We start from the raw sequence: 25,378 nt of genomic DNA, 5'->3' as shown, positions 1-25,378 counted from the left end.
CTCCTGAAAGCCACTTCCTTCCCCCTCACGGAGGAGGCGTGCGCGGCCTTCTCCCTCATTAAGGGAGACATAGCCAAGGCCACGATGCACGCAGTGGACGAGTCCATCCCCTTTCAGGTGGAGAGCGACGCCTCCGACTTCGCCTTAGCCGCCACCCTAAACCAGGAGGGGAGGCCAGTGGCCTTCTTCTCAAGGACCCTACAGGGCCCCGAGATCCGACATTCGTCGGTCGAGAAAGAGGCCCAGGCGATCGTGGAGGCAGTACGGCGCTGGAGGCACTACCTGGCAGGCAAACGATTTACCCTCCTCACCGACCAGCGTTCGGTGGCTTTCATGTTTAATAACAAGCTGAAGGGCAAAATCAAGAATGACAAGATTTTGAGATGGAGAATCGAGCTCTCCACCTACGATTATGAGATCTTGTACCGGCCAGGCAAGCTGAACGAATCCCCTGATGCCCTTTCACGAATGACATGCGCCAGCGCGCATATCGATAGGCTTCAGACCCTCCACGACCAGCTCTGCCACCCCGGAGTCACCAGACTCTACCATTTCATTAAGGCCCGCAACCTGACCTACTCCATCGAGGAGGTCAGGACCATGACCAGGAACTGCCAGACCTGTGCGGAGTGCAAACCGCACTTCTATAGGCCGGACCGAGCAAGCCTGATCAAGGCCACCCGCCCCTTCGAGCGCCTGAGCATCGACTTTAAGGGGCCCCTCCCGTCCTCTGACCGTAATGTGTACTTCCTCAACATCGTTGATGAGTACTCCCGTTTCCCCTTTGCCTTCCCCTGCCCCGACATGACCAGTAGCACGGTCATTAAGTGCCTGAATGCCCTCTTCGCCTTGTTCGGGTTCCCGAACTATATACACAGCGACCGGGGCTCCTCCTTCATGAGCGAGGAACTCCGGCAATTCCTCCTAGAGAGAGGTATTGCAGCAAGCAGGACCACCAGCTACAACCCCAGAGGTAACGGTCAGGTGGAAAGAGAGAACGCGACGGTATGGAAGGCCGTCCTCTTAGCCTTAAAGTCTAAGGGCCTCCCAACCTCCCGCTGGCAAGAAGTCCTCCCGACAGCGCTGCACTCCATCCGGTCATTACTTTGCACGGCCACTAACACCACCCCCCATGAACGAATGTTCGTTTTCCCCAGGAAGTCGACTACGGGAACCACTCTACCAACCTGGCTGACCGCCCCGGGGCCGGTCTGGCTGCGGAAACACGTGAGGACCCATAAAACGGACCCCCTGGTCGAGAGGGTGAACCTCCTGCACGCCAACCCCCAGTACGCCTACGTGGCGTACCCAGACGGGCGGGAGGACACTGTCTCCCTACGAGACCTCGCACCCTCAGCCGATCCGGAAACACCGCCACCACCCCCCCCAACCTCAGTCCAGGTAGACGGCATGCCGGAACCCCACGAGCCCTCGCCGACCACGCAAACACCAGCATCAACACCGGATAAGGCACCAGCACCGGATAAGGCAACACCACCGCTGCGGCGATCGGAGAGGCTTACGAAGCCTCCGGACAGACTGACCTACCAGAATTGGTAGTACACTTCACCCCGCCGGACTTAATTCTAAACAAGGGGTGAATGTGGTAAACCACGTTCACTATCGTTAGCACTGTTCACCACTGTTCGTTATAACTGTATCACTGACCACTATTGTATCACGGTACGAGGTCGCCTCTTGCCACACTGCTATACCTGGGATGACCACTGCCGACTCCGCCTTGGCTCCACCCACCAGGCCAGGTATAAAGGTGAGCGACTGGCTGGTATTCCTCCTGCTTGGATCGGATCACCCACGAGAGTGGGCTGTTATTTAGTCAATAAAAACCTTTAGTCACCTTCGTAACTCTTCGCCTTTTATTGGAGGAATTGATAGGTATATCAATGTATTCGTGCCAGTAGTGCTTCTCCGCTATGTTTTAGCGCATCTGCGGGGATTCCATCTGCTCCTGAGGCCTTGTTGTTCTTCAGTTGTCAGATGGCCTTTTCAACCTCATGCCGGGCTGGGGTTGTGCTGAGGTGGTGGCGGGTAGCATGCTGCGGGATGGAGTTGAGGACACTCGCGTCGAAGACAGTCTCGGTTAAGGAGATCTTCGAAGTGCTCCTTCCAACGGGCACTGACTGCCTCCCTGTCCTTGATGAGTACCTGTCCGTTCTTGGCCCGCAGTGGGATAGGACCTTGGATGCATGGACCGTAGGTGCTCTTGACTGCGCTAAACAATCCACGCACGTCGTGATTGTTGGCTAGCTGCTGGATCTCCTGCGCTTTCTCCACCCACCATCTGTTCTTTAGGTTGTGAGTTTTTTGTTGGACCTCGGCCTTCAGGCGTCTGTAGAGCTGCTTTCTTGCTCTCGAGTTCTGTTGCTGTTTCCAGTTCAGGAATGCCTTGAGCTTGCGGCTTATTAGCTCCTGGATCTCCTGGTCGTTTTTGTCGAACCAGTAATTGTAGTGTATGTGCCTTTAAGAGCCCCCTGTGTACTGCAATGCCGGTAATGGCCACTCGGGCTATATAAGCCTGTATATTGTGTTGTATCAGTTAGTTCACCTCCAGACTTTGTTCAGTAAACACCTGTGAAACTTATTCCTGCCTTCAGTGTCTCTATTAACACACGGACACAACAGTCTTGGTGTTTCCTGGTCGAGTGACCGAGCGTCTCTTCACAGGTGCTTATTATGGAGGCCTTGAGTGCAGACCAGGTGCTGTGGACACGCTGTGTCTCTGAATCACTGGGAGTCGTCAGGTTGGTTCTGAGGCGCAGGTTGAATAGGGCTTTCTTAGCAGGGTCTTTGAGTGCTCCAGCGTTGATTTTCCTGCGGCATTACTTCTGTTGCTGCCGCTGTTTTGGGGCTACATTGATGGAGATGACAGAGCGGATTAGGCGGTGGTCTGTCCAGCAGTCATCAGCTCCTGTCATGGCGCGGGTGATGCGGACGTCCTTGCGGTCCCTCGCTCGGACGATGACGTAGTCCAGCAGATGCCAGTGCTTGGAGCAAGGGTGTTGCCATGAAGCCTTGTACTTGTCTCTCTGACAGAACAAGGTGTTGGTTATGACAAGGCCATGTTCTAAGCATTTAGTCAGGAGGAGGTTACCGTTGGAGTTGGCTTTCCCTACCCCCTCTCTGCCGATCGCACCTCCCCAGAGGTCTGTGTCCTTTCCAACTCTGGCGTTAAAGTCGCCAAGGCGGATCAGCTTGTCGCCCGTTGGGAGTCGGGACAGGGATTGTTCGAGGCTGGAGTAGAATTCCTCTTTGGTCTCATCTGTGGCTTCCAGTGTTGGAGCGTATGCACTGATGACCGTAGCGCACTGGTTCCGGGCTAGGGTGAGCCGTAGAGTCATGAGGCATTTGTTTATTCCACAAGGGGAGTCTCTGAGATGTTCAACTAGCTCATTTTTTATGGCAAAGCCTACCCCATGAGGCGGCGTTCTTCTTCAGGTTTGCCTTTCCAGAAGAAGGTGTAACCACTGCCTTGCTCCTTCAGCTGGCCTCCCCTGCCCGCCGGGTCTCACTTAGGGCTGCGATGTCTATGTTGAAACGTCTGAGCTCCCGGACAACGATAGCAGTACGACGTTCCAGTCTGTCACTGTTGGGGTTGTCCATGAGGGTCCTGACATTCCAGGTCTCAAACTTCATTTTAAAGGGTGGAAGATGCCTGTGCATGAATTCTTTTAACGTGGGGTAGCCGTTGCACACCAGCTACCACACGGGCTTGACAGAGCAAGGTCTTGGTCCAATGGCAAGGGGATCGAAGATGATTGGCTCTGCTATATCGGCCTAGCACACACACACAAACATACTCCTACTGTCCTCATCCCTCCTGCCCACAGGTCCGACACCACAAAAATATAAACCACCAGAAAATGCACATTCCAATCCAAATTTATAAATTTAATCATTACATTCTTCAAACAAAACTAAACTAATCATCCTTGTGCTTTCCCTTAGAGCATGTCCCTATCCTAGTGCTCCTACGAGGTGTTTCCCCAGTGGCGGCAGCATGGGTGGTGGAAGGCTGCTGACCTTCAACTGAGTAGACTGCAGGTGGCCTTGGAGGGTGACCTCAAGCAGCTCTGAGCCCAGTAAGCTCGGCATCAGACTGCACCACCTCGGCCTGGGCTAAAGCAGTCTCGGCTGGCTGGCGGACAAGCAACAGCAAGGGCACTGGCGGAGTGGCAGGGGTGGGAGCAGGAATACTATCATCCCGAGAGAGAACAGCAGGTTCGTGCTCCATGAGCCCACTGCCACTCTCCCGGGGCAACGTCTCAGCAATCCTACTGATCTGTTGCGGAACAGATTGATGGACTGCTATGACTCCCTGGAAGCCTCTTTGAACAGTGATATCCAGAGCCATGATGACAGCAGTCTGAGCTTGCAAGGCAGCAGTCTGAGTTGTGGGTGCTAGGCTTGCAACAGTACTAAGTGTGTGAGGTGAGGTAAAGTATATGAATGGTAGGGTTGTGTCCTGATTGAGAGAGATTGTTGGTAGGTGAGTGACGGGGGTGTAGTGAATTGAGCAGTTTTTTTTTTATTCGCTTATGGGTTGTGGGCATCACTGGCAAAGCCAGCATTTATTGCCCATCCCTAATTGCCCTTGAGAAGGTGGTGGTGAACCACCTTCTTGAACCGCTGCAGTCTGTGTGGTGAAGGTACTCCCACAGTGCTGTTAGGGAGGGAGTTCAGGATTTTGACCCAGCAACGATGAAGGAACGGCGATATACTTCCAAGTCAGGATGGTATGTGACTTGGAGGGGAACTTGGAGGTGGTGGTGTTCCCATGCGCCTGCTGCCCTTGTCCTTCTAGGTGGAAGAGGTTGCGGGTTTGGGAGGTGCTGCCGAAGAAGTCTTGGTGAGTTGCTGCAGTGCATCTTGCAGATGGTACACACTGCAGCCACGGTACGCCGGTGGTGGAGGGAGTGAATGTTTAAGGTGGTGGATGGGGTGCCAAACAAACAGGCTGCTTTGTCCTGGATGGTGTCGAGCTTCTTGAGTGTTGTTGCAGCTGCACTCATCCAGGCAAGTGGAGAATATTCCATCACACTCCTTACTTGTGCCTTGTAGATGGTGGAAAGATGGGGGAGTCAGGAGGTGAGACACTCGCCACAGAATATCTAGCTTCTGATCTGCTCTTGTTGCCACAGTATTTACGTGGCTGGTCCAGTTAAGTTTCTGGTCAATGGTGACCCCCAGGATGTTGATGGTGAGGGATTCGGTGATGGTAATGCCGTTGAATGTCATGGGGAGGTTGTTAGACGCTCGCTTGTTGGAGATAGTCATTGCCTGGCACTTCTGTGGTGCGAATGTTACCTGCCACTTATCAGCCCAAGCCTGAATGTTGTCCAGGTCTTGTTGCATGCCAGTATGGACTGCTTCATTATCTGAGGAGTTGTGAATGGCGCTGAACACTGCAGTCATCAGCGAACATCCCCATTTCTGACCTTATGTTGGAGGGAAGGTCATTGATGGAGTAGCTGAAGATGGTTGGGCCTAGGACACTGCTCTGAGGAACTCCTGCAGTGATGTCCTGGGGCTGTGATGATTGACCTTCAGTTAGTAGGATATGCCATTTGAAAATGAACTCACTCTCCATGACAACTCGTGTGAGATCATTAAACTTCTTCCTGCACTGCATCCAGATTCTAGGAGCAACATTCCTGGCATTGGCCTCCGCTGCTACTTCTTCCCACTGCCTCCTGAGCATGTGTCTGGAAAGCATCCTGCCCCTCCGCGAATACAGGGCATCTCTCCTCCTTTACACCTCTTCCACCAAGGCATCAAATGCATTATCTGGAAACCTTTGTGCGGGCTCTCTTGCAATGTCAGCCATTCTTCACTCTTTCACAGAACAGATTCACTTTTGAAATGACTCCCACTAATTCCAGTAGCCACAATGCACTTCCCCTTTAAGAGATGCAGGCTGCCTTTAAGTAGCACTGGCCATTCGCAGTATCAGGCCCCCTGCTGAAGCGTGCAGCCAATGAACAGTGCAGGTAGTACTGGCTGCATGTAAAACAGTAGGCAGGACGAATGTACCGTGGTGTCTGCAATGCAATGAATGGGCGCGGGTTAATCGCACATCACGATCCCCACTCCCGTTTTCAGGTCTTCTAAATTTAACCACCACCACACATTTCAATCCCTAGCCTCCGACTCCATCCTTGTCCCTAGTAATTGTCTGAGGCTGAACCAGGCCATTCGCAACCTTGGTGTTGTATCTCACCCCAAGATGAGCTTCTGACCACATATCTGCTCCATCACCAAGACCCCCTACTTCCACCTCCGTAACAGCGCTTGACTCTGCCCCTGCCTCAGCTCATCTGCTGCTGAAACCATCATCCATGCCTTTGTTACCTCTAGACTTGACTATTCCAATGCTCTCCTGGCCAGCCTCCCACCTTCCACCCTACATAAACTTGAGCTCATCTAAATCTCTGCTACCGGTATCCTAGCTCGCACCAAGTCCTGTGCACCCATCACCCCATGCTCACTGACCTACACTGGCTCCCAGTCCGGCAACGCCTCAATTTTAAAATACTCATCCTTGTTTTCAAATCATTCCATGGCCTCGACCCTCCCTATCTCTGTAACCTCCTCCGGACCTACAAGCCTTCGAGATCTCTGCACTCTAACTCTAGCGCATCCCCTACTTTATGGCTCCACCATTGGCGGGCCTGCCTGCAGCTGTATAGGCCCAAAACTCTGGAATTCCCTCCCGAAACCTCTCTCTCCTCCTTTAAGACTCTTCATGTATGTGAGCATACACTTCCTGGGCAATAGCTATGATACCTTCATTCTGAGATAACTGTGCATGCCCCAAATCTTCAAATGGAAAGACTGGTTCTTGGAAGACCTTATCTACTGCAAACCTGGATACTAACCACCCAGAATTTCCTGGAACGTGCGATCTGTGACTTACGGCGTAAATTACGGCATTTAGTGCTCAGACTTTCCCATTGTGGAGTTGCTCCAAAATTTGCTGTTATTTGTATATGCTGCAGCAAGCATAATTGCAAATCAGGGACCTCAGAAGGGCATCCAATGGCTTATCTCATCTGCATCACATAGAATTAAATAGAATTTACAGAACAGAAACAGGCCATTTGGCCCAACTGGTCTACGTTGATGTTTATGCACCACAAGAGCCTCGTCCCACCTTACTTCATCTAACGCTGTCAGCATAACGTTCTATTCCATTCTCCCTCATGTACTTAACTAGCTTTCCCTTAAATGCATCTATGCTGTTCACCTCAACTACTCCTTGTGGTAGCAAGTTCCACATTCTCAACACTCTGAGTAAAGAAGTTTCTCTTGAATTCCTTATTAGATTTATTAGTAACTGCCTTGTATTTATTACTCCTAGTTTTGGAATCCCCCACAAGTGGAAACATTTTCTCTACATCTATCCTATCAAACTTCTTAATGATTTTAACCCCTCAGCCTTCTCTTTTCTTGAGAAAAGAGCCCCAGCCTGTTAAGAACATAAGAATTAGGAGCAGGGGTAGGCCCTACAGCCCCTTGAGCCTGCTCCGCCATTCAAGAAGATCATGGCTGATATTCAACCTCGACTCCACTTTCCCGCCCGATCCACATATTTCTTGATTCCCCAAGAGTCCAAAAATCTACCTCATCCTTTAATATGCGCAACGACTCAGCATCCACAGCCCTTTGGGGTAGAGAATTCCAAAGTTCACAACCCTCTGAGTGAAGAGATTCCTCCTCATCTCAGTCTTAAATGGCCAATCAGTTATCCTGAGACTTTGCCCCCCCAGTTCAAGAGTCTCCAGCTAAGGGAAACAACCTCTCAGCATCTACCGTGTCATTCCCCCTCAGAATCTTATATGTTTCAATGAGATCACCTCTCATTCTTCTAAACTCTAGAGTATAGGCCCAATCTACTCAATCTCGCCTCATAGGACAACCATCGAATCCCAGGAATCAATCTAGTGAACCTTTGTTGCACTGCCTCTAAGGCAAGTATATCCTTCCTCAGATAAGGAGACCAAAACTGTGCACAGTACTCCAGGTGTGGTCTCACCTGCACAACTGTAGCAAAATGTCCTTACTCTTGTACTCCAATCCCCTTGCAATAAAGGCCAACATGCCATTTGCTTGCTGTACCTGCATGCTAACTCTCTGTGTTTTTGTATTCTTTCCAAAGTGAATAACCTCACATTTCCCCACATTATACTCCATCTGCCACCTTCTTGCCCGCTCACTTAACCTGTCTGTATCCCTTTGCAGGCTCTTTGCATCCTCCTCACAGCTTACTTTCCCACTTAGCTTTGTTTCGTCAGCAAACTTTGATAAATTATACTCCTTCCCTTCATCTAAGTCATTAATATATATATATATAGATTGTAAATAGCTGAGGCCCAAGCATCCCACGAGTTACAGCCTGCTAACCTGAAAATGACCCATTTATCCCTGTCCATTAACCAATCCTCTATCCATGCCACCAACCCTATGAGCCCTTATCTCACGTAACAACCTTTTATGTGGTACCTTACTGAATGCCTTTTGGAAATCCAAATATTCTGCATCCACTGGTTCCCCTTTATCTACCCTGCTAGTTACATCCTCAAAAAATTCTAATAAAATTGTAAACACGATTTCCCTTTCATAAAACCATGTTGACTCTGCATAATCATATTATAATTTTCGAAGTGCCCTGTTACCACTTCCTTAATAATGGATTCCAGCATTTTCCCGATGACAGATGTTAGGCTAACTGGCCTGTAGTTCCTTGTTTTCTCTCTTCCTCCTTTCTTGTTTCGCGGTGTTACATTTACTACCTTCCAATCCACTGAGACCGTTCTAGAATCTAGGGAATTTTGGAAGATCACAACCAATGCACCACTATCTCTGCAGCCACCTCTTTTAGAACCCTAGTATGTAAGCCGTCAGGTCCAGGGGATTCGTCAGCTTTTAGTTCCATTCGTTTTACAAGTACTTTTTCTCTACTGATATTAATTACTTTCAGTTCCTCACTCATTAGCCTCTTGGTTCCCCACTATTTTTGGTATGCTTTTTGTGTCTTCTACTGTGAAGGCAGTTACAAAATATTTGTTTAAAGTCTCCGCCACGTCCTTATTCCCCATTATACTTTCTCCTGTCTCAGCCTCGAAGGGACCAATGCTTATTTTTGCTACTCTCTTCCTTCTTACATACTTGTAGAAGCTCTTACAATTTGTTTTTGTATTTCTTGCTAGTTTACTCTCAATCTATTTTCTCCCTTTTTATCAATGTTTGTGTCATCCTTTGCTGGTTTCTAAAGCTCTCCCAATCCTCAGGCTTACTACAATTCTTCGCAACACTAGAAGCCTCTTCTTTTAATCTAATCCTATCCTGTTAAATCTTTCCTGATAGTTATAACCTCTCCGTTGTGGTATCAACCGTGTAAATCTTTTTTTCACCTTCTCCGGTGCCTCTATATCCTTTTTGTAATAATTTCTCTTCTTATTTGCATCAATTAAGCAGATAAATATTGGCATGATCTCTGACACAGACTTCTAAGTTTCAAATCCTTTCATTATGCTGAACTTGATCACTTGCAAATTGTTTGAGTTATTGGTACGCTCAACTGCTGTATGCAGTTTTCAGGAACATTCTAATTTACAAACTTTTTAACCATTTATTTAGAAGATGACATTAGTCATTTAAGCTACCTAAAAAGTCTTAAACAAACTTGGACCTCATTTTGCCAGTTTCTCAGACACAAAACAATTCAATTCCCATGCACCAAGGGTGCCTGAAATCCATCAGACGATATATTGGCTCAGGCAATATTCAGGCATCCCACGCTGCTGCCTTAAACAGGCACTAGGCTCCTTGTATAAGCTAATGAGAGGCCTAATGCCTGTTTATGGACCCCTCTCCGAAAGCAAATTGGTGGGTGATCGAAAATTCCCAGGAAACTATGGCACATCATATCCACTGCCGCAATTACTTATGCCATAATGTCCTAAGACTTTTACGGTATTAAACAAATCCAATGGCGTAGATGAGCATTTCCAATGATACAATGTGTTGGTGGTTGGCCTCCAGGCCATACAATTTTCTGCCATTTACTGACGACTTCCCACCTATTTCAGGGTTTAAATCAGGCCTGCCCATTAAAATTTGTCATGGGTGGGTGGGAAATGAACTCTCCAGCGTAATTCTTGCCAGAAACCCGCTGGCAGTTAAAATCCCAGGCAGACTTATTTCCTAAAAGCCATAGCAGATTAAAACATAGGAAAATTAGGAGAGGAGTAGGCCATTCAGTCCGTTGGGCCCACCCCACCATTCAGTTAGATCATGGCTAATCTGAACCTCAATTCTATTTTCTCGCTCCATGGGGGAGAAATTCGATATTGCCCCATTTGGGGCACTAACTTTAAAAAGTTGAAAAAATTTGCACCAGGTGCTAATATTTTTCAACTTTAAAAAAATTAGGTTTGTGCTCCAGGAAGGAAGTGGAGCGCTAAATCAAATGCTCCACTTCCATCCTAGAGCGCAACAGGCAGCAGGCGGGGCGGTAGGTGTGCAGCTCTGCACAATGGGCCATGCAGCACTGCCGCATTGGAAGGCTCCTTCCCTCCCTTAAAAGGGAAGGGCCATCATTGCAGGATCTGCAAGGGGAAAACTTACCTGGTCCCCGACGGCAGCCACCATCCAGCCCGATCAGCCCGATGCACTGCAGCAGAGTGCCGGGCTAATTGAACGCTGGCAAACACAAATGGAAAAACAAGAAAAGAGCATTTCAAAATGTTTTCACTTAGTTCGGCTTTTAAGTATCGCCCCCGAAGTGCCCAGCCTCCCGATGAACACCTCCTGCAGCTGCCAGTGTTTTTGCCCGGCGATGCTATATGGAGCGAAATCGAAGTTCGGGTCCAAGGCGCTACCGGGGCGATACGCACGGCGATGACGTCACGATCTCCAGCCGAAGGAGATTGGGGCGCAACGCCATACCGTCGCTGCAAACCTCCCGCCGAATATAGTGGGAGTCGATCTTCTTGCCACACCCGGTCGGTAAGTGCTTCGCGCCCCATTATCACCCCCCAGAGGCAATAACAGGAGGTGCTAAGGAGGCCAATTTCTAGGCCCATACCTTTTGAGGGAGAGAGTTTCAAATTTCTACTACCCTGCAATGTATAATCTCCTATACTGAAGGGAATACATGCCATGTTTAGGCAAGCTATCTTCAAAATGTAACTCTTGTAGCGCCAGTATCATTCTGGTGAATCTGTGCTGCACCCCCCTCCAAGTCCAATATATCCTTTTTGAGGTGCAGTGCCCAAAACTGAATGCAGTACTCTAGATGGGATCTCACCAAGGCTCTTTACAACTGAAGCATAACTTCCTCCCCTTTGTATTCCAGGCCCCTTAAGATAAAGGTCAATATTCCATTAGCCTTTGTGATTGCTGATTATGCATATTTGTTGTCACTATCAATACCTGAAGTTCAGACAGACATTAAAAGCAAAAACTGGCATACAACAAATTCAATAAAATGGAGAACCATGATGTATTTATTTAGCCGGTTTACTTTTACTCCCACTCTGTCAAGAGGTCAATGCACTTACAACTGACAGTAATAATGTGAAGGGAATTAACCAAAGCTAACACATGAAGAAGGTGGTCTAAATGATAACAAAAAACTCAGACCTCCCACTCAAACCTCACCATCCTCGGCCTCTTGCATTGTTCCACGGAAGCTCAGCATAAGCTCGAGGAACAGCACCTCATCTTTCGATTAGGCACTTTACAGCCTTCCAGACTCAACATAGGGTTCAACAATTTCAGATCATAACCTTGGCCCCTATCATATATATATTTTTTTTATCCACACTTTTTGTCTGTGTCTTTTTTTCTTCTCCCCCACATGGCAGCTGTCTTTCATTCTGCCAGCACAATTTACACTTCATCTGGAGCCATCCTTTGTTTCTTAACCTGTCCCATTACCATCTCCTTTTGCCTTGAATATCTCTTAATGGCATTTAATCTCTTCTGCCTTCCATCCTATCACAGACCTTCCCTTTGATTCTTTCATCCCCTCCCCCCTTTCCCAGCCTCTTCACTTGCTTAAAAATCTGTTCCATTTCCTGCTTTTTTCCAGTTGACGAAAGGTCATCGACCTGAAACGTTAACTCTGTTTCTCTCTTCACAGATGCTGCCTGACCTGCTGAGTTTCTCCAGCATTTTCTGTTTTTATTTCAGATTTCCAGCATCTGCAGTATTTTCTTTTTGTGATAACAAAAAACAACATGGTTTCCTCCCTCAAAGCCTCTTAAAAGTATTTATCTGATTTTTCTAGTTCTATACTTACCTTTAATCATTGAATATAATCATGAAAGAATTATGCATTATAGCATCCATATTCCCAAAGTAGTTATCTTCTTTAAAACATAATAATTTTACATTTTTTATCCTATGTAAGATTCGCAAAATTTTGACATTTTCCCAAAGGTTATTAATAAGAAAAGGGACCCTGCATGGACATTTTAAAAAGGGTACCCAAAATGGCGTCCGCGCCTCGTGGCAGAAAGCCTGTGAGATTTTTAAAACTTGGACTCTGCGGCACAGGCAGCTCATGGAGAAATCGAAACCAAAGCTGCAGTTTCTGTGAAGAGAGACTTTGCATTTGTAAAACCAAACAGGACTTTGAATTATGTATGAGATCAAATTGGAGACAAATCTAAACCTAGTTAGGCCTATAGTTAAGGCCATCAAGCAGTTTGCATATATAATCAGCAACAGATTAACAGAAGCCATCGAGGCTGGACAGGCCCATCAAGGTGTATTCATGACAAAACAAGTCAATTATCGGGCCGGTAGATGCGATTACCGGCCATCTAAAAACAGTTAGAGTAGATTGCCACCGTTATTTAAAATAGCCCGCCAAAATTAAGACAAAGAACTAACCTGATTTGGCGCGCAGATAAGGGCCATCCAAAGAAGTATAATTGTAGGCCCACCGGCAACCTTCTCGCTCTGCTCTCAGCCTTGCTCCGGCTCCGGCCCCTCGCCCTCGTGGCTGCTGCTCCTTCCCCATCCCGCGCTTACCTCCTGGCCTTTGCCCGTGCCTTTTCCCCACTCCATCCGGAATCGCCCAGGCATTGCATCGGGCGGACACGGACAATTCAGGCCAGGCGAGGCGGGACGCGACGAGGCGAGGGGGAGACGAAATGAAGAAGACGACAGAGAAGACGAACTGAGGAAGACGACTGAAGGCAGGCTTCGAATCATCGGGCCTTCAGTCTCAGCTGATCTGCAATTATCTTCATGCAAACTCAAACTGTCGGCCGAGGAAGAGAAACCGCCATCCCTGCCAGGTAAAGTACCCAAGCAGAGACTTTAACTTTGGGGTACTTGTACCTGGACAACGCCCTTGCAGCACCCGGAGACCACGTGACGACGGCAGGCTCTAGAGAGCACCAAGAGCGAACCCCGAACCCCACCGCTGTTCCGAGTTCAGCAGACCCCTTTTGATTGGTGAGCATGAAGTTCTGACCCCTCATAGCTTAATCTAGTTAGGTATAGGGGGTGGGATAAGGGGATTGTTAAGATAGTTGTTTCCCCTCGATGTGCCGTGTGTTCCCCATTCCCTGTATAAGTATATAAGTTATTCTTTTGTATTTTGCCTGTAGAAGTGTATACTGGTAACTTTTTCATAAGATTGTATTAATTTCCTCTTCAATAAAAATCTTGGTTTTGCTTACATCCAACCACCTGTCTACTCGAGTCTTTTCTGTATCGCCGCCTTGTACCTAAGTCTGGTGTCTAGAACCCAGGGGCGTGGGAGCGATTCGAACCGCTCATAAACAGTCAGAGGCATAACTGACTGGGCGTATGCGCCACCCCACACCACCCCCTACACCTATTACATAATTATAGAAAATAGGTTTTGAAACTAGAGTTCTAACCTTTTTGCTAAAGCTGACGCTGATGAGGTTCGTAGTTGTATCACGAATTATAAGTGGTTGATTTAAGTTAAATTGGCAGTCTTCGTCCACTTTCATAACCCACTCTGCGTACACTTGCTCACAGAATTTCTGAAGTAGTGATTTCATCTCCACGTATTTATTTAAAGCAAGTTTAGCCTCATCATCTGACATATAACTGCTCCAAAGGAAATGAAAATTAATGTAAAATGTGAACTCAGGAACTACTAAAGGTGGTCTTAAAAGTTATCACTCTGACTTTAAACAGTTAAGTTTGTATACATTGATAAAGTCCTAAGCGATGCCAAAAATGTCTTCCACTAAAGGATCTAGCAGAGACACCAAATGGACTGAGAAGGCCATTTCAAAGAAGCACAAAATCATAGAATCATGCAGCACAGAAGGAGGCCATTTGGTCTATCATGCCTGTGCCAGCTCTTTAGTAAAGCTATCCAATTAGTCCCACTCCCCAGCTCTTTCCCCATAGCACTGTAACTATTTTCCTTTCAAGTATTTACCCAATTCCCTTTTGAAAGTTACTATTGAATTTGCTTCCACCACCCTTTCAGGCAGTGCATTTCAGATCACAATTCACTCTGTAAAAAATGTTTCCTCATGTCGCCTCTGGTTCTTTTGCCAATCACCTTAAATCTATGTCCTACCGACCCTTCTGCCACTGGAAATAGTTTTTCCTTAGTTACTCTATCAAAAATGATTCATGGTTTTGAATGCTATCAAATCTCCTCTTAACCTTCTCTGCTCGAAGGAGAACAACCCCAGCTTCTCCAGTCTCTGCACATAACTGAAGTCCTTCATCTCTGGTACCATTCTAGTAAATCTCATCTGCCCTCTCTCCAAGGCCTTGATAGCCTTCCTAAAGTGTGGTACCCAGAATTGATCATAACACAGCTGGGGCCTAACCAGTGTTTTATAAAGATTTAGCATAACTTCCTTGCTTTTTTACTCTATGCCTCTATTAATAAAGCCAAGGGTCCCATATGCTTTTTTAACAGCCTTCTCAACTTGTCCTACCACCTTTAAAGATTTGTGTACATACACCACGCAGGACTCTCTGTTTCTGCATCCCCTTTAAAATTGTATGATCACAAGTGAATTCTGACTAAGAGCTTGGGTTTACCATTCATAATGGCAGCTCATTTAAATTTGATGATTTCTGCCGACGTTATGATTGGAAAACCTTATTTATCTGCCAATGGGCAGCCGAACCATAGCTTTAGCACCCGGATAGTCTGCTTGATGACATTCTTCATGGCAGCATGGCTGTCATTATATGAGTGCTGGCTACGAGTCATGGGGTTGTGGAGGGGAGTCATCAGCCAGGTGTAGAGCGGATAGCCCTCGTCTCCAAACAGCCACCCTTGGATTTGACCTGGTGGCTGGAAGATTGCTGGCATAGCGGACTGCCGCAAGATGAAGGCATCATAACTGCTGCCAGGATACTGGGCATTCACCATCACGATGCGCTGGGGGTGTCGCACATCAACTGCACATTAAATGAGTGGTAGCCGTTGCAGTTATGGAACATCTCAGGATTGCTATGCGGCATGCACAAAGCCACGTATGTGCAGTCGATGGCACCCTGACGAAGCCCAACATCCTGGCAAAGCCACATGCGTGCGTCTCCTGCTTCTCTCGGCTCAGAGAGAAGACAATGAAGTCCCTTCTCCTGGAGTACAGAACCTCTGTGACCTCCTGGATACAGCGATGGACAACGAACTGGGATATGTTAGCTATGCCTCCTGCTCCAGACTGGATGGATCCGGCTGCAAAAAAATTGAGGGGCATGGTGACCTTGAGGGCCACTGGGAGAGCCATCATCGCCCTGCTCTGAGGCTGCAGGTCTGGTTGCAGGAGATGGCAGAGTTCTGTGACCAACTCCTTGGTGAAGCGAAGTCTCCGAATACACTGACCGGTTTAGGTGCAGGTAGAAGAAGTGCTCCCTGAAGACCCTCAGTGGGTAAGACCTCCTGCTGAGAGCCCTCCTGCTCCTCCTGCTCCCTCTGAGAGCATCTTGTCCTCTTCTTCGCTGCCTCCGCTCCATCTCTGTCTTACTCGAGCGCGAGGGGGACTGCAAGTAGAGACCCATGAGTGGGAGCAAGTGGTGTGAGCAGAACCCTTTAAATGAGAAGGCGTTCTCCACTTGCAGCAACACTCCCCGTCACCTCAGCAACTTTAAACAGCTCTAGGGAGCTCCAAACAGTTGCACAAACTTACACAGAATCAGTAAAAATGAAAAAGCAAGTCAGCTGCAAGTTGTTGATGATCCCTTTAAATAGCGCTGGTAGGGGGTCCTTCCTGCTGCTGAACGAACGGTCAGCTGCTCATGATTAGGAGAGGACATTAAATGTAGCTGCGATGTCCAAAATGTCAGATCATGCGTCAAATTAGTGTTGGACACTCACTGACGTCACAATCTACCTCCTTTCCATTTCTGCAGTGAGCACAGGCAATGGCAGCGCTGCCAACCTGGCCAAAATGGTGGCCGCCACAGCACCCGCCAGAAGCAGGCAGACGACATATTTTCTTCCAAACCGGCTGCCACTAAAGGCTCCCTAATACAGTAATCTCTGGCAGCACCTCTGGCCTTCCCTCTCAGAACTGTCTTCCTCACTCCCAAGCACCAGATACTTTCACCCGGGGCAATCAGACAGTGTTAGCAAAGATGTGGTGTCACATGATTCACAGAGTACAATGGAACCAGAGAACTGGGAAGTGAGTGAGGATATACCACCATCCTAGCAGAGCCTGAGGAGGAGATTGCCAATAACTTCAGATTCATAGGCCAGAATTTTCTGTACCTGGGCGGGTCGGGTGCAGGTGGTCGCTGTGGCAGGTTGCGACCCTCTTCTTCATCCCATGCCGCTCCTGAGGTGACTTTCCGTTAATGGGGCCTATTAAGGCCACCCTGCGCAATACCCAGCCCAATTAAATGGTGCAGGTCTGATGACATCAGCGATGACGCGTTTTCAGCCGGGATATTTAAAGGGGCCATGGCCACATTGCATTTGAAGGTTCATCTAGAACAGTGCAGGCAGCGCACTGCACAACTGGACTGCTACAGAGAGTGCCAAACATGACTACACTGAGCTGCAGGCAGGTCCTCCGATGACTCCCTCCATATCCTAGTGGAGGGAGTGAGAGCACGCAGGGAGGTCCTCTTGCCTTTCTAATGGGTAGAAGAAACCTCCCCAGGAAAGAAAAGGACCTGGCTCCAAATAGCCGAGGAGGTGAACAGCAGGGATGTGGTCTTGAGGATCTGAGTTCAGTGCCGCAAATGTTTCAGTTACCTCATTAGATCAGGAAAGGTGAGTGCAAAGCCACACTCAATCTTATCCTGCTGCGCCTCTCATCACATACCCATCACTCTGCCTTCCCAACCCTGCTCGTGCACATCCTTACTCACACCAACATACCTTGCATGCCCACCCATCCCTCTCTCTCCATCTACATTATCACATCCCCGTATGACTAGCCACCCCTCACACACACCCTCATCCTAATGCAATCATACCAACTAACACACAAGGAAGTCACTTGGCATTGCCACCCCACTCCATCATAGTCACCCTCTACAGATGTAAGCCATTCATTCCTTACACTCATTCCATCACTCTCACTCAACCTTCTCTTCTTTCCCTCCTTGCAGGAAAAGAGAGCCCACAATAAGAGGGAGAGAACCGGAGGTGGCACTCCATCATTGGCCAACCTAACATCAGCAGAGGAGGCTGCCTTGGAAGTTACGGGAGTCGCCGAGCAGCTGGAGATGGGAGACGGAGGGGGACATCTCAGCAACCTGGTGACAGAATTACATATTATACAGCCACGTGGCATACAGCAGTCACTCATATGGGGACTGATGTCAGCAGCCAGTGAATGTTCATCATGTGTATAATGGTATCTGTACCATTCTTCATATGACATATCTAACTCATCTCTTTACTCTCCCACAGGTCCATCAAGAGTCACACCGCCCCCCACCCCACTGTCCAGGAGGAAGAGGAAGACAACTCCTCATGCAGCCTCCAGCCTCTGAGGGCGCACCGTCACCAGACATAAGTGCACCCAACAGTAGAAGTGGGTCCTTGCTCCAGCTCCTTGCTAGCAGGAAAGTGTGGGTGGCCCAAGAGAGGGATGATGATGAGAGGGGACATGCAAGTGGGGGCTCCTATCAAAGTGCTTACACTTTTCCCCCGTTGACCCTACCCACCCCCGCTGCAGTCAGAGCTCCATATGCCTCCTCGGATTGCAATGGCCAAGTCTGGCCCTGCACAGTCGCAGAAGATGCAGGGGAAAAATTTGGTTGCTTTGTGCCTCCCGTTAGCGCCCCCGGGGGGCGCAAAGCTCTTGGGGCCCGGGTGCGGTGCTGCTGACACCTCCCGCGAAATTCAGCGAGAGATTAGCAGCGGCAGTAGCCCTGCTCACACCCTGGCTGCAAACTTCGGTTGCACCCCCTGACCTATCGCCAGACATTATGTCCGACAGGGTCAAGGTAATGTATTTGCAGCCGTGGCAACGCTAGTTAAACGACAGGTGTCGGGCAGCCATTTTTTTGGGGCCAAATGCCAGCACCTACCCCTTTCTTTTTCTTCAGGGTGCCGGCCGTGATCGTGCCGGGCTGTTTTCCCGGCACCCTGCTCCCCGGTGGTCCAGCAGGGCCCCGGTGTGTGCAGCACTAGGCCCCTCCCCATTAATCAGGGGAGGGAGGTCTGCAATGACACAGCGCTACGTGCCGATGTGTGTGGCGCTGTTGCATGTAGCGCCACGAAATTCACTGGTAGCGCCCCAAGAGCCTCCTGCTTGGGGCGCGAACCTTTTCGGGGCGCCACCGAAATTCTCCCCCGCAGACTTTGAAGGGGCCATCACAGGCTCCAAAACCCAGGGGACGTCTGCCAAAAGGGTTTGTGCAGTCACAGCAGGGAAGTGAGCAGGCTGCCTCTGCCTCTGCTGAAGCCACAGGGGTAGCACATGTAAGAGAAAGATGAAACACAAGTAGATTCACAAGGGTAGCCACTTGGGTGTTTTATTAAATGTTGGTATAAAGTTTCCGTTACTGTGATGTCACAGATAAAAATCTTTATTTTCACCACTTTCTAGTCATGGACAAATTGGTGCACCTTTGGAAGTGGTTTCGTAAGTTGGAGTGACTGATGAGACATAATGTTACCTCCAGCAATGGTGATCAGTGTGAAAGAAATGGCTTGGTCATTGTAAACAAATAAAGATTTACATTTATATAGCGCCTTTCATGGCCACCAGACGTCTCAAAACGCTTTACAGCCAATGAAGTACTTTTTTGGAGTGTAGTCACTGTTGTAATGTGGGAAACGTGGCAGCCAATTTGCACACAGCAAGCTCCCACAAACAGCAATGTGATAATGTCCAGATAATCTGTTTTTGTTATGTTAATTGAGGGATAAATAAGGTTGTGAAAGGCACTATATAAATGCAAATTTAACACCTTACTTCCTCTGAGTGCCTGCATATACTTTTTAGCGCATCTTCTAGGTGCAACCTAAGGGCCAGGATTGTAAGAGGTGACTGGCTCATCATGTTCTACAAATGGGTCATTGGACTAAGGTAGCCCTCTTCTCATGGCATGAAGCCACTGCTGCCTTGATCTGTGGAGCTTGCTCCTCGGCAGGCTGGTGTCACATCGCACATTCAACTGATGTAGTGCTCTGAGAGGGAAGGCCAGAGGTCTGCCATGTGCTGCTGTTCTGAGAGATGACTGTATCATGGAGATTTTTTTTAAATATATTCATTCATGGGATGTGGACGTCGCTGGCAAGACCAGCATTTATTGCCCATCCCTAGTAGCCCACGAGAAGGTGGTGGTAAGCCGCCTTCTTGAACCGCTGCAGTCCATGTGGTGAAGGTACTCCCACAGTGCTGTTAGGGAGGGAGTTCCAGGATTTTGACCCAGCGACGACGAAGGATCGGCAATATATTTCCAAGTCAGGATGGTGTGTGACTTGGAGGGGAACTTGGAGGTGGTGCTATTCCCATGCGCCTGCTGCCCTTGTCCTTCTAGGTGGAAGAGGTCGCTGGTTTGGGAGGTGCTGCCGAAGAAGCCTTGGCAAGTTGCTGCAGTGCATCCTGTAGATGGTACACACTGCAGCCAAGGTACGCCGGTGGTGGAGGGAGTGAATGTTTAAGGTGGTGGATGGGGTGCCAATCAAGCGGGCTACTTTGTCTTGGATGGTGTCGAGCTTCTTGAGTGTTGCTGGAGATGCACTCATCCAGGAAAGTGGAGAGTATTCCATCACTCCTTACTTGTGCCTTGTAGATGGTAGAAAGGCTTTGGGGAGTCAGGAGGTGAGACACTCGCCGCAGAATACCCAGCCTCTGACCTGCTCTTGTTGCCACAGTATTTATGTGACTGGTCCAGTTAAGTTTCTGGTCAATGGTGACCCCCAGGATATTGATGGCGGGGGATTCGGTGATGGTAATGCCATTGAATGTCAAGCAGCGGTGGTTAGATGCTCGCTTGTTGGAGATAGTCATTGCCTGACACTTGTGTGGCGCGAATGTTACCTGCCACTTATCAGCCCAAGCCTGAATGTCATCCAGGTCTTGCTGCATGTGGGCATGAACTGCTTCGTTATCTGAGGAGTTGCGAATGGCACTGAACACTGTGCAGTCATCAGCGAACACCCCCTCTTCTGACCTTATGATGGAGGGAAGGTCATTGATGAAGCAGCTGAAGGTGGTTGGGCTAGGACTAGCATCAATAAGTTGACTTCTGTACATTTTATCGCAATTATTGTATTAAAAATAGAATATGTACTGACATGGAGCTTTGTTATTCATGGAGGTTAGAGTCACACAGGAAATGATGCATTTATTTGTTGCTGACATATTCACTCAGGTGATGATTATTGGCCAGCTCATGCAGAGGCAAAGAGGTCTGATGTGGTGTGTGACTTGGAGGGGAACTTGGCATGTTATAGGATGGGCAGTGGTTGAAGGAATGTTCCTTTATTAGAAAGTTGGGAAGAAGGAAGTAAGGCAGTACCAACACAGAATACACTTAACATTTACGGGGAATAATACTGAAAGCTATATAGAGAGAAAAGGATCTATGTGTTCTTATGCACAGATCATTGAAGGTTCACAACCAATGCAGAGAAGCTGTAGCCAAACCAAACAAGGTATTGGGTGGTAAGAATAGAATCATTCAGCACAAATCAAAGGACACTATTCTGTCATTATAAAGGTCCTTGGTTAGATCGCATTTTGAGTACCGTGCCCAGTTTTGGTCCCTTCACATGGTGGGTGACACAGTGGTATTGGAAGAGGTTCAGGGGAGAGCTAAGAGAATAATTCCTAGCTTAAAGAAATCTTAGTTACGCAGATAAGCTTAAAGAGCTGAATCTAGAGCAACGTAGACTTAGAGGCATCCTGATAGAGGTATTTAAAATAATGGAAGGGCTGGATTGCATGCCTATTGATACATTATTTTAGTTTGGCATGTTAGGATGGACATGGGGACAGGCATTTAAACTATGCAAAAGTAGGAATAGAAGAGATGTTAGACGATTCTTCCTTTCCCAGAGAGTAATGAGCTTCTGCAATGCATTGCCAGCTGGTGTGGTGTGTGCTTCAAGAAGAAGCTGGACTGGTTCTTGGCTGGGACAGAGATTACATCATATAGAAGATAAGTGGATTAACAGATAATGTTCGCATGGTCAATCTAATTTCCTGGACTGGTTTTGATCGACTGAGGAGGTCAGAGAGAAATTTTCCAGAGGTTTTTTCCCATTCTTGGTCCTGCGTTTTTGCTTCTCCCAGGAGATGACATTGCTGCAGTGGGGGGGCGGGGGGGGGGGGAGTAAGAAGTGTCTCGTCATGATGCTCCAGTCATCATCAGTGTAGGGCAGGCTTGGTGGACCAGCTGTTCTTTTCTTGCCTGTCATTTTCATATGTTCGTAGTATGTTCATAGCCAGAGAGTAGTGTGGGGGTTGAGTATGGCTACAGATCTTCATGCAGTAGGTGACAGCACTGCCCTATTGCCTCTTTGGTGAAGTGCACTCTTCTTATACACAACTCCTCAGTAAGGTGCTCATATGATTGCGCTGCCTGTATATTCTATGGAGAAGGGGTAATATCTGGTCGGCTACATCTTCCTTAAATGCTTCATGAGTAACCTTTCTTCTACCCTGTGAGTCTCCTCCTATTCCTCCATGATAATTGCCTACCATAGTACGCCCATGGGGACTGTCATACCTGTGCCTGAGAAGCCCTCACTGTGTATGGGCATGATTTTCTACTGGTGGTCTGACCTTGTTAGAAGCAACTTGAGGTGTGTATAGGCAAGGTGGCAAAAATAAATTGTTGTAAAAATTGTTTCCCAGCTGCATAAATGGCTATTCAAACTCTCCAGAGTCTTTTGTCTCAAAAACTCTGTGTCAGTTGAACCTGGCAGAGCTGCACCTCATCAATCTCAGTTTGTTACCCAGCGTGCATTAGGAGTGGAAAAGCAGGAACCTTGGAGCTCCAGCGCCACTGGCCTTCGTCATAATATATGTTAGGTCAGTCAGGACACGGTGGGCAGATTGCGGGAAGGGTGAAAAAGCACAAGGAAACTTGGAGGAAGTATTTTCATGGTGAAAATCGGGTGATTTTCCTGCAAGAAAAAAATCCCTGCGTCGTTTATACATTGTTACTGCATCAAAAATGACAAGGAACTTCACCCCCCATATACTTATCCTATTCCTTTTTATAAAATGTAATTGACTCAGCCTCAAATATTTTTGCTAGGAATCTTTTTCATAAAGCCACTATTCTGGAGTAGAAAAAGTTTTATCTAATCTCTAGTGTTGCTTGTTACCCTCTGTCTTCTTGTTCTGTGCTTAATAGTCCAAGTCAAATATTTGCTTTTATATACACCAGTTACCCCAGCATTGTAAACACTTACGAATGATGAATGGATTTGAAACTCTTCATTGATGCTTCCATTCTTTCGTTAATTTCCTGTGCCCATTTCAGTTCACCAGCTACATGTGGCATATTTTTGCTGATGGTAGGAACACCGCTCCTAGCTGCAGTTGCAATCAAGTGTGCATCAAACACTGACTTGATATTATCTAAATCACTATTAATCATATCAACTAGGATTGGGTACTTTTGAGACACTTCTTCTTTTATCAATGGGCGCTTAATGAAAAATGCAAACATGTTCAACATCTGAAACAAGAGAAGCATAATATTATAATATATATGAATTATAATAATTAATTATTAAAAGTATGCATCGTAATTCAAGAGTAAAAACTGTAAAAACCAAATTACCAATTAGTGTCTTACCTTTGTAACGTCCCCCTCCACCCCTACTTCCACCCATCTCTCACTGTAATCCTTCATCCATGTCATTCCCACCTCCAGACTCAACCATTCCAAGCTTTCCCAGCCTGCTTCCTATCCTTGAACCTCCATAAACTTCAGCTCATCCAAACCTCTACTTAAAACCCATCTCTTTGACTAAGCTTTTAGTCATTGCTCTTAATATCTTCTTTGGCTCGGTGTCCATTTTTTCCCTTACACCTCTGTGAAACGTGTTAAAGATGCTACACAAATGCAATTTGTTGTTGTAACCCATAGCAATCAATATGAAACACTGTGATAGTCTTCATATAAAGATCAGTTCCAAGTATCATTGGTCATGGTGAAGATAAAAAAAATAATTTCATGGGAGAAAAGAAACACATCTGATCTTTGAGCGCGCTTTTGGACAACATGAACATAAAATATAGAAACTTTATGAAATTGGGTGTGACTCCCTTTGCACACACCCTGTACAATATTGCATGAAATAACAATATTACAACAATAAAATGATCAAAAAACAGAATAGTGCCATGGCAAAATTAGGATTCCCTGTCCAACATACCATTTGGCAGACCCACTGAAAAAAGATTAGTGAAAAGCCTTGAGCATGTCACTTGTTGATCACTTTGGTCACGTGGTAAGGGTGAACTAAAAGAGGAAGAAAAGTACATTTTTTTAAAAAGAACACAAGTGAAAATCTTTTCACTCTGCCAAGTGGTTGATTAGTTAGTGGCCCTGAAAGTTTGACTCCTGTGATTCACCGTCTTAAGTGCAGCGGGATGGGACTACTGCCACCAACTGGCCCTACTGTCGACCAGAAATTCCAAGGTCAGTTCATTTTAATATTGTTGGGTGGTGGTGGGATAAAGATACAAGTCCCACCCGTACTTTGTGGACTGTGCCTGGGAGGCCTGGAGAATTTGTGGGGAGGGGGTCAGAGGAAGTTGTTTTGAGGACATTGTTGCAGGATTTAAACCCAGACTGTCCTTAAAGCAAAACCAGCAGGTGAACTAATGGCTCCAACCAGAAGAACTAAAAGGATAACAACAAACTTCTCAGAGTAATATAAATATTTTTCTGATAAAAATTAGGCAGAAGAGATGCAATAGTGGGTGTGGGTAGCAAGAGCCTGCCAATACAGCTGCCTGAACCATGTGAAAGGAGGTGGCATAGGACCCCACTGCAGTGCAGAAAGAAGTTTAATGACATTAGAAGGTCAGCAAAGATAAACATAATGGCAACAAGCTGCCATTCTTCTATAATTGACACTTTACAGATGACAGACCAATATTAAAGCTAAAACTGCAGTCATGTACGTAAGGGCATAATCCTGTGAGGTGCGCCTGTCCCTCGCCGGTTAGCTCCTGCTACCTCTGGTTGTGTGCCACCTTGTCCTGCAAGAGAGAGGGAAATGTGTCAGTGAGTGTCATGCAATCTGTTTGGGTGATGTGGCTGTCATACATGAATAGCTGACAGTGCGTGCAAGCTGTGAGATGTGGGTGTGAGGCTTGCAGCAGTACTAAGTGTGTGATGGTGAGGAGAAGCTATGAATGTTACGTAGAAGTCCTGATTGATCAAGTTTGTTGGCGGGTGAGTGATGGGGGTGTGGTGCATTGGGCAGTTGCTGAGACTAGTGGTACAGTTAATGGGATAAGGCATTTGAAGATGCATTCACTGACCTTAACCACTCATGTGGTCAACTTTTTGAGGCACTGCATTTAGATCCTCGTGGCTTGACTCCTGGCATTGACTGCCATGGCTATCTGCTCCCACAGCCTTCTGAGCGTTTGTCTGGAGGGCCCCCTGGCCCCCTGTGGATACAGCACATCTCTCCTCCTTTCCACCTCCTCCACCAAGGCCTCCAGTGCAGTGTCGGAAAACCTTGGAGCACGCTATCTCCCACGTTGTGCCATTATTGAGTGTTTCCCACTTCAAATCAGTTGTAGAATGACTTCCAGCACCTACTCCAGCCACAATACACCTCCCTTTTAAGAGTTGCAGGCTGTCTTTATGTAGTCCAGGCTAGCTTTAAGGTGCTAACCTGTCACGATTTTGGGCCCCCTGCTGATGCGTGCAGCCAATGAACAGC

General features: G+C 47.5%; 1 protein-coding gene across 1 annotated transcript in view; it reads right to left on the bottom strand.

Annotated features, from left to right (window-relative positions):
• The window catches only part of LOC147102876 (dynein axonemal heavy chain 17-like), a 908,504-nt gene that overhangs the window by 743,117 nt on the left and 140,009 nt on the right, over positions 1 to 25,378 (bottom strand). Inside the window, exons 15-16 of the mRNA XM_085963770.1 lie at positions 22,880 to 23,148; positions 13,923 to 14,118 (exon numbers count right to left, since the gene is read on the bottom strand). Coding sequence (XP_085819896.1) covers positions 13,923 to 14,118; positions 22,880 to 23,148 — 465 coding nt within the window. The remainder of the gene's footprint in view (positions 1 to 13,922; positions 14,119 to 22,879; positions 23,149 to 25,378) is intronic.

Source organism: Somniosus microcephalus, chromosome 21, assembly GCF_052327205.1.
Source record: "Somniosus microcephalus isolate GS21.2 chromosome 21, FLI_Smic_1.0, whole genome shotgun sequence".
In the NCBI taxonomy this organism is placed as follows: Eukaryota; Metazoa; Chordata; class Chondrichthyes; order Squaliformes; family Somniosidae; genus Somniosus; species Somniosus microcephalus.
The sequence above is the reverse complement of the archived record's forward strand: the minus strand, read 5'-3'. Positions and strand labels throughout refer to the sequence as shown.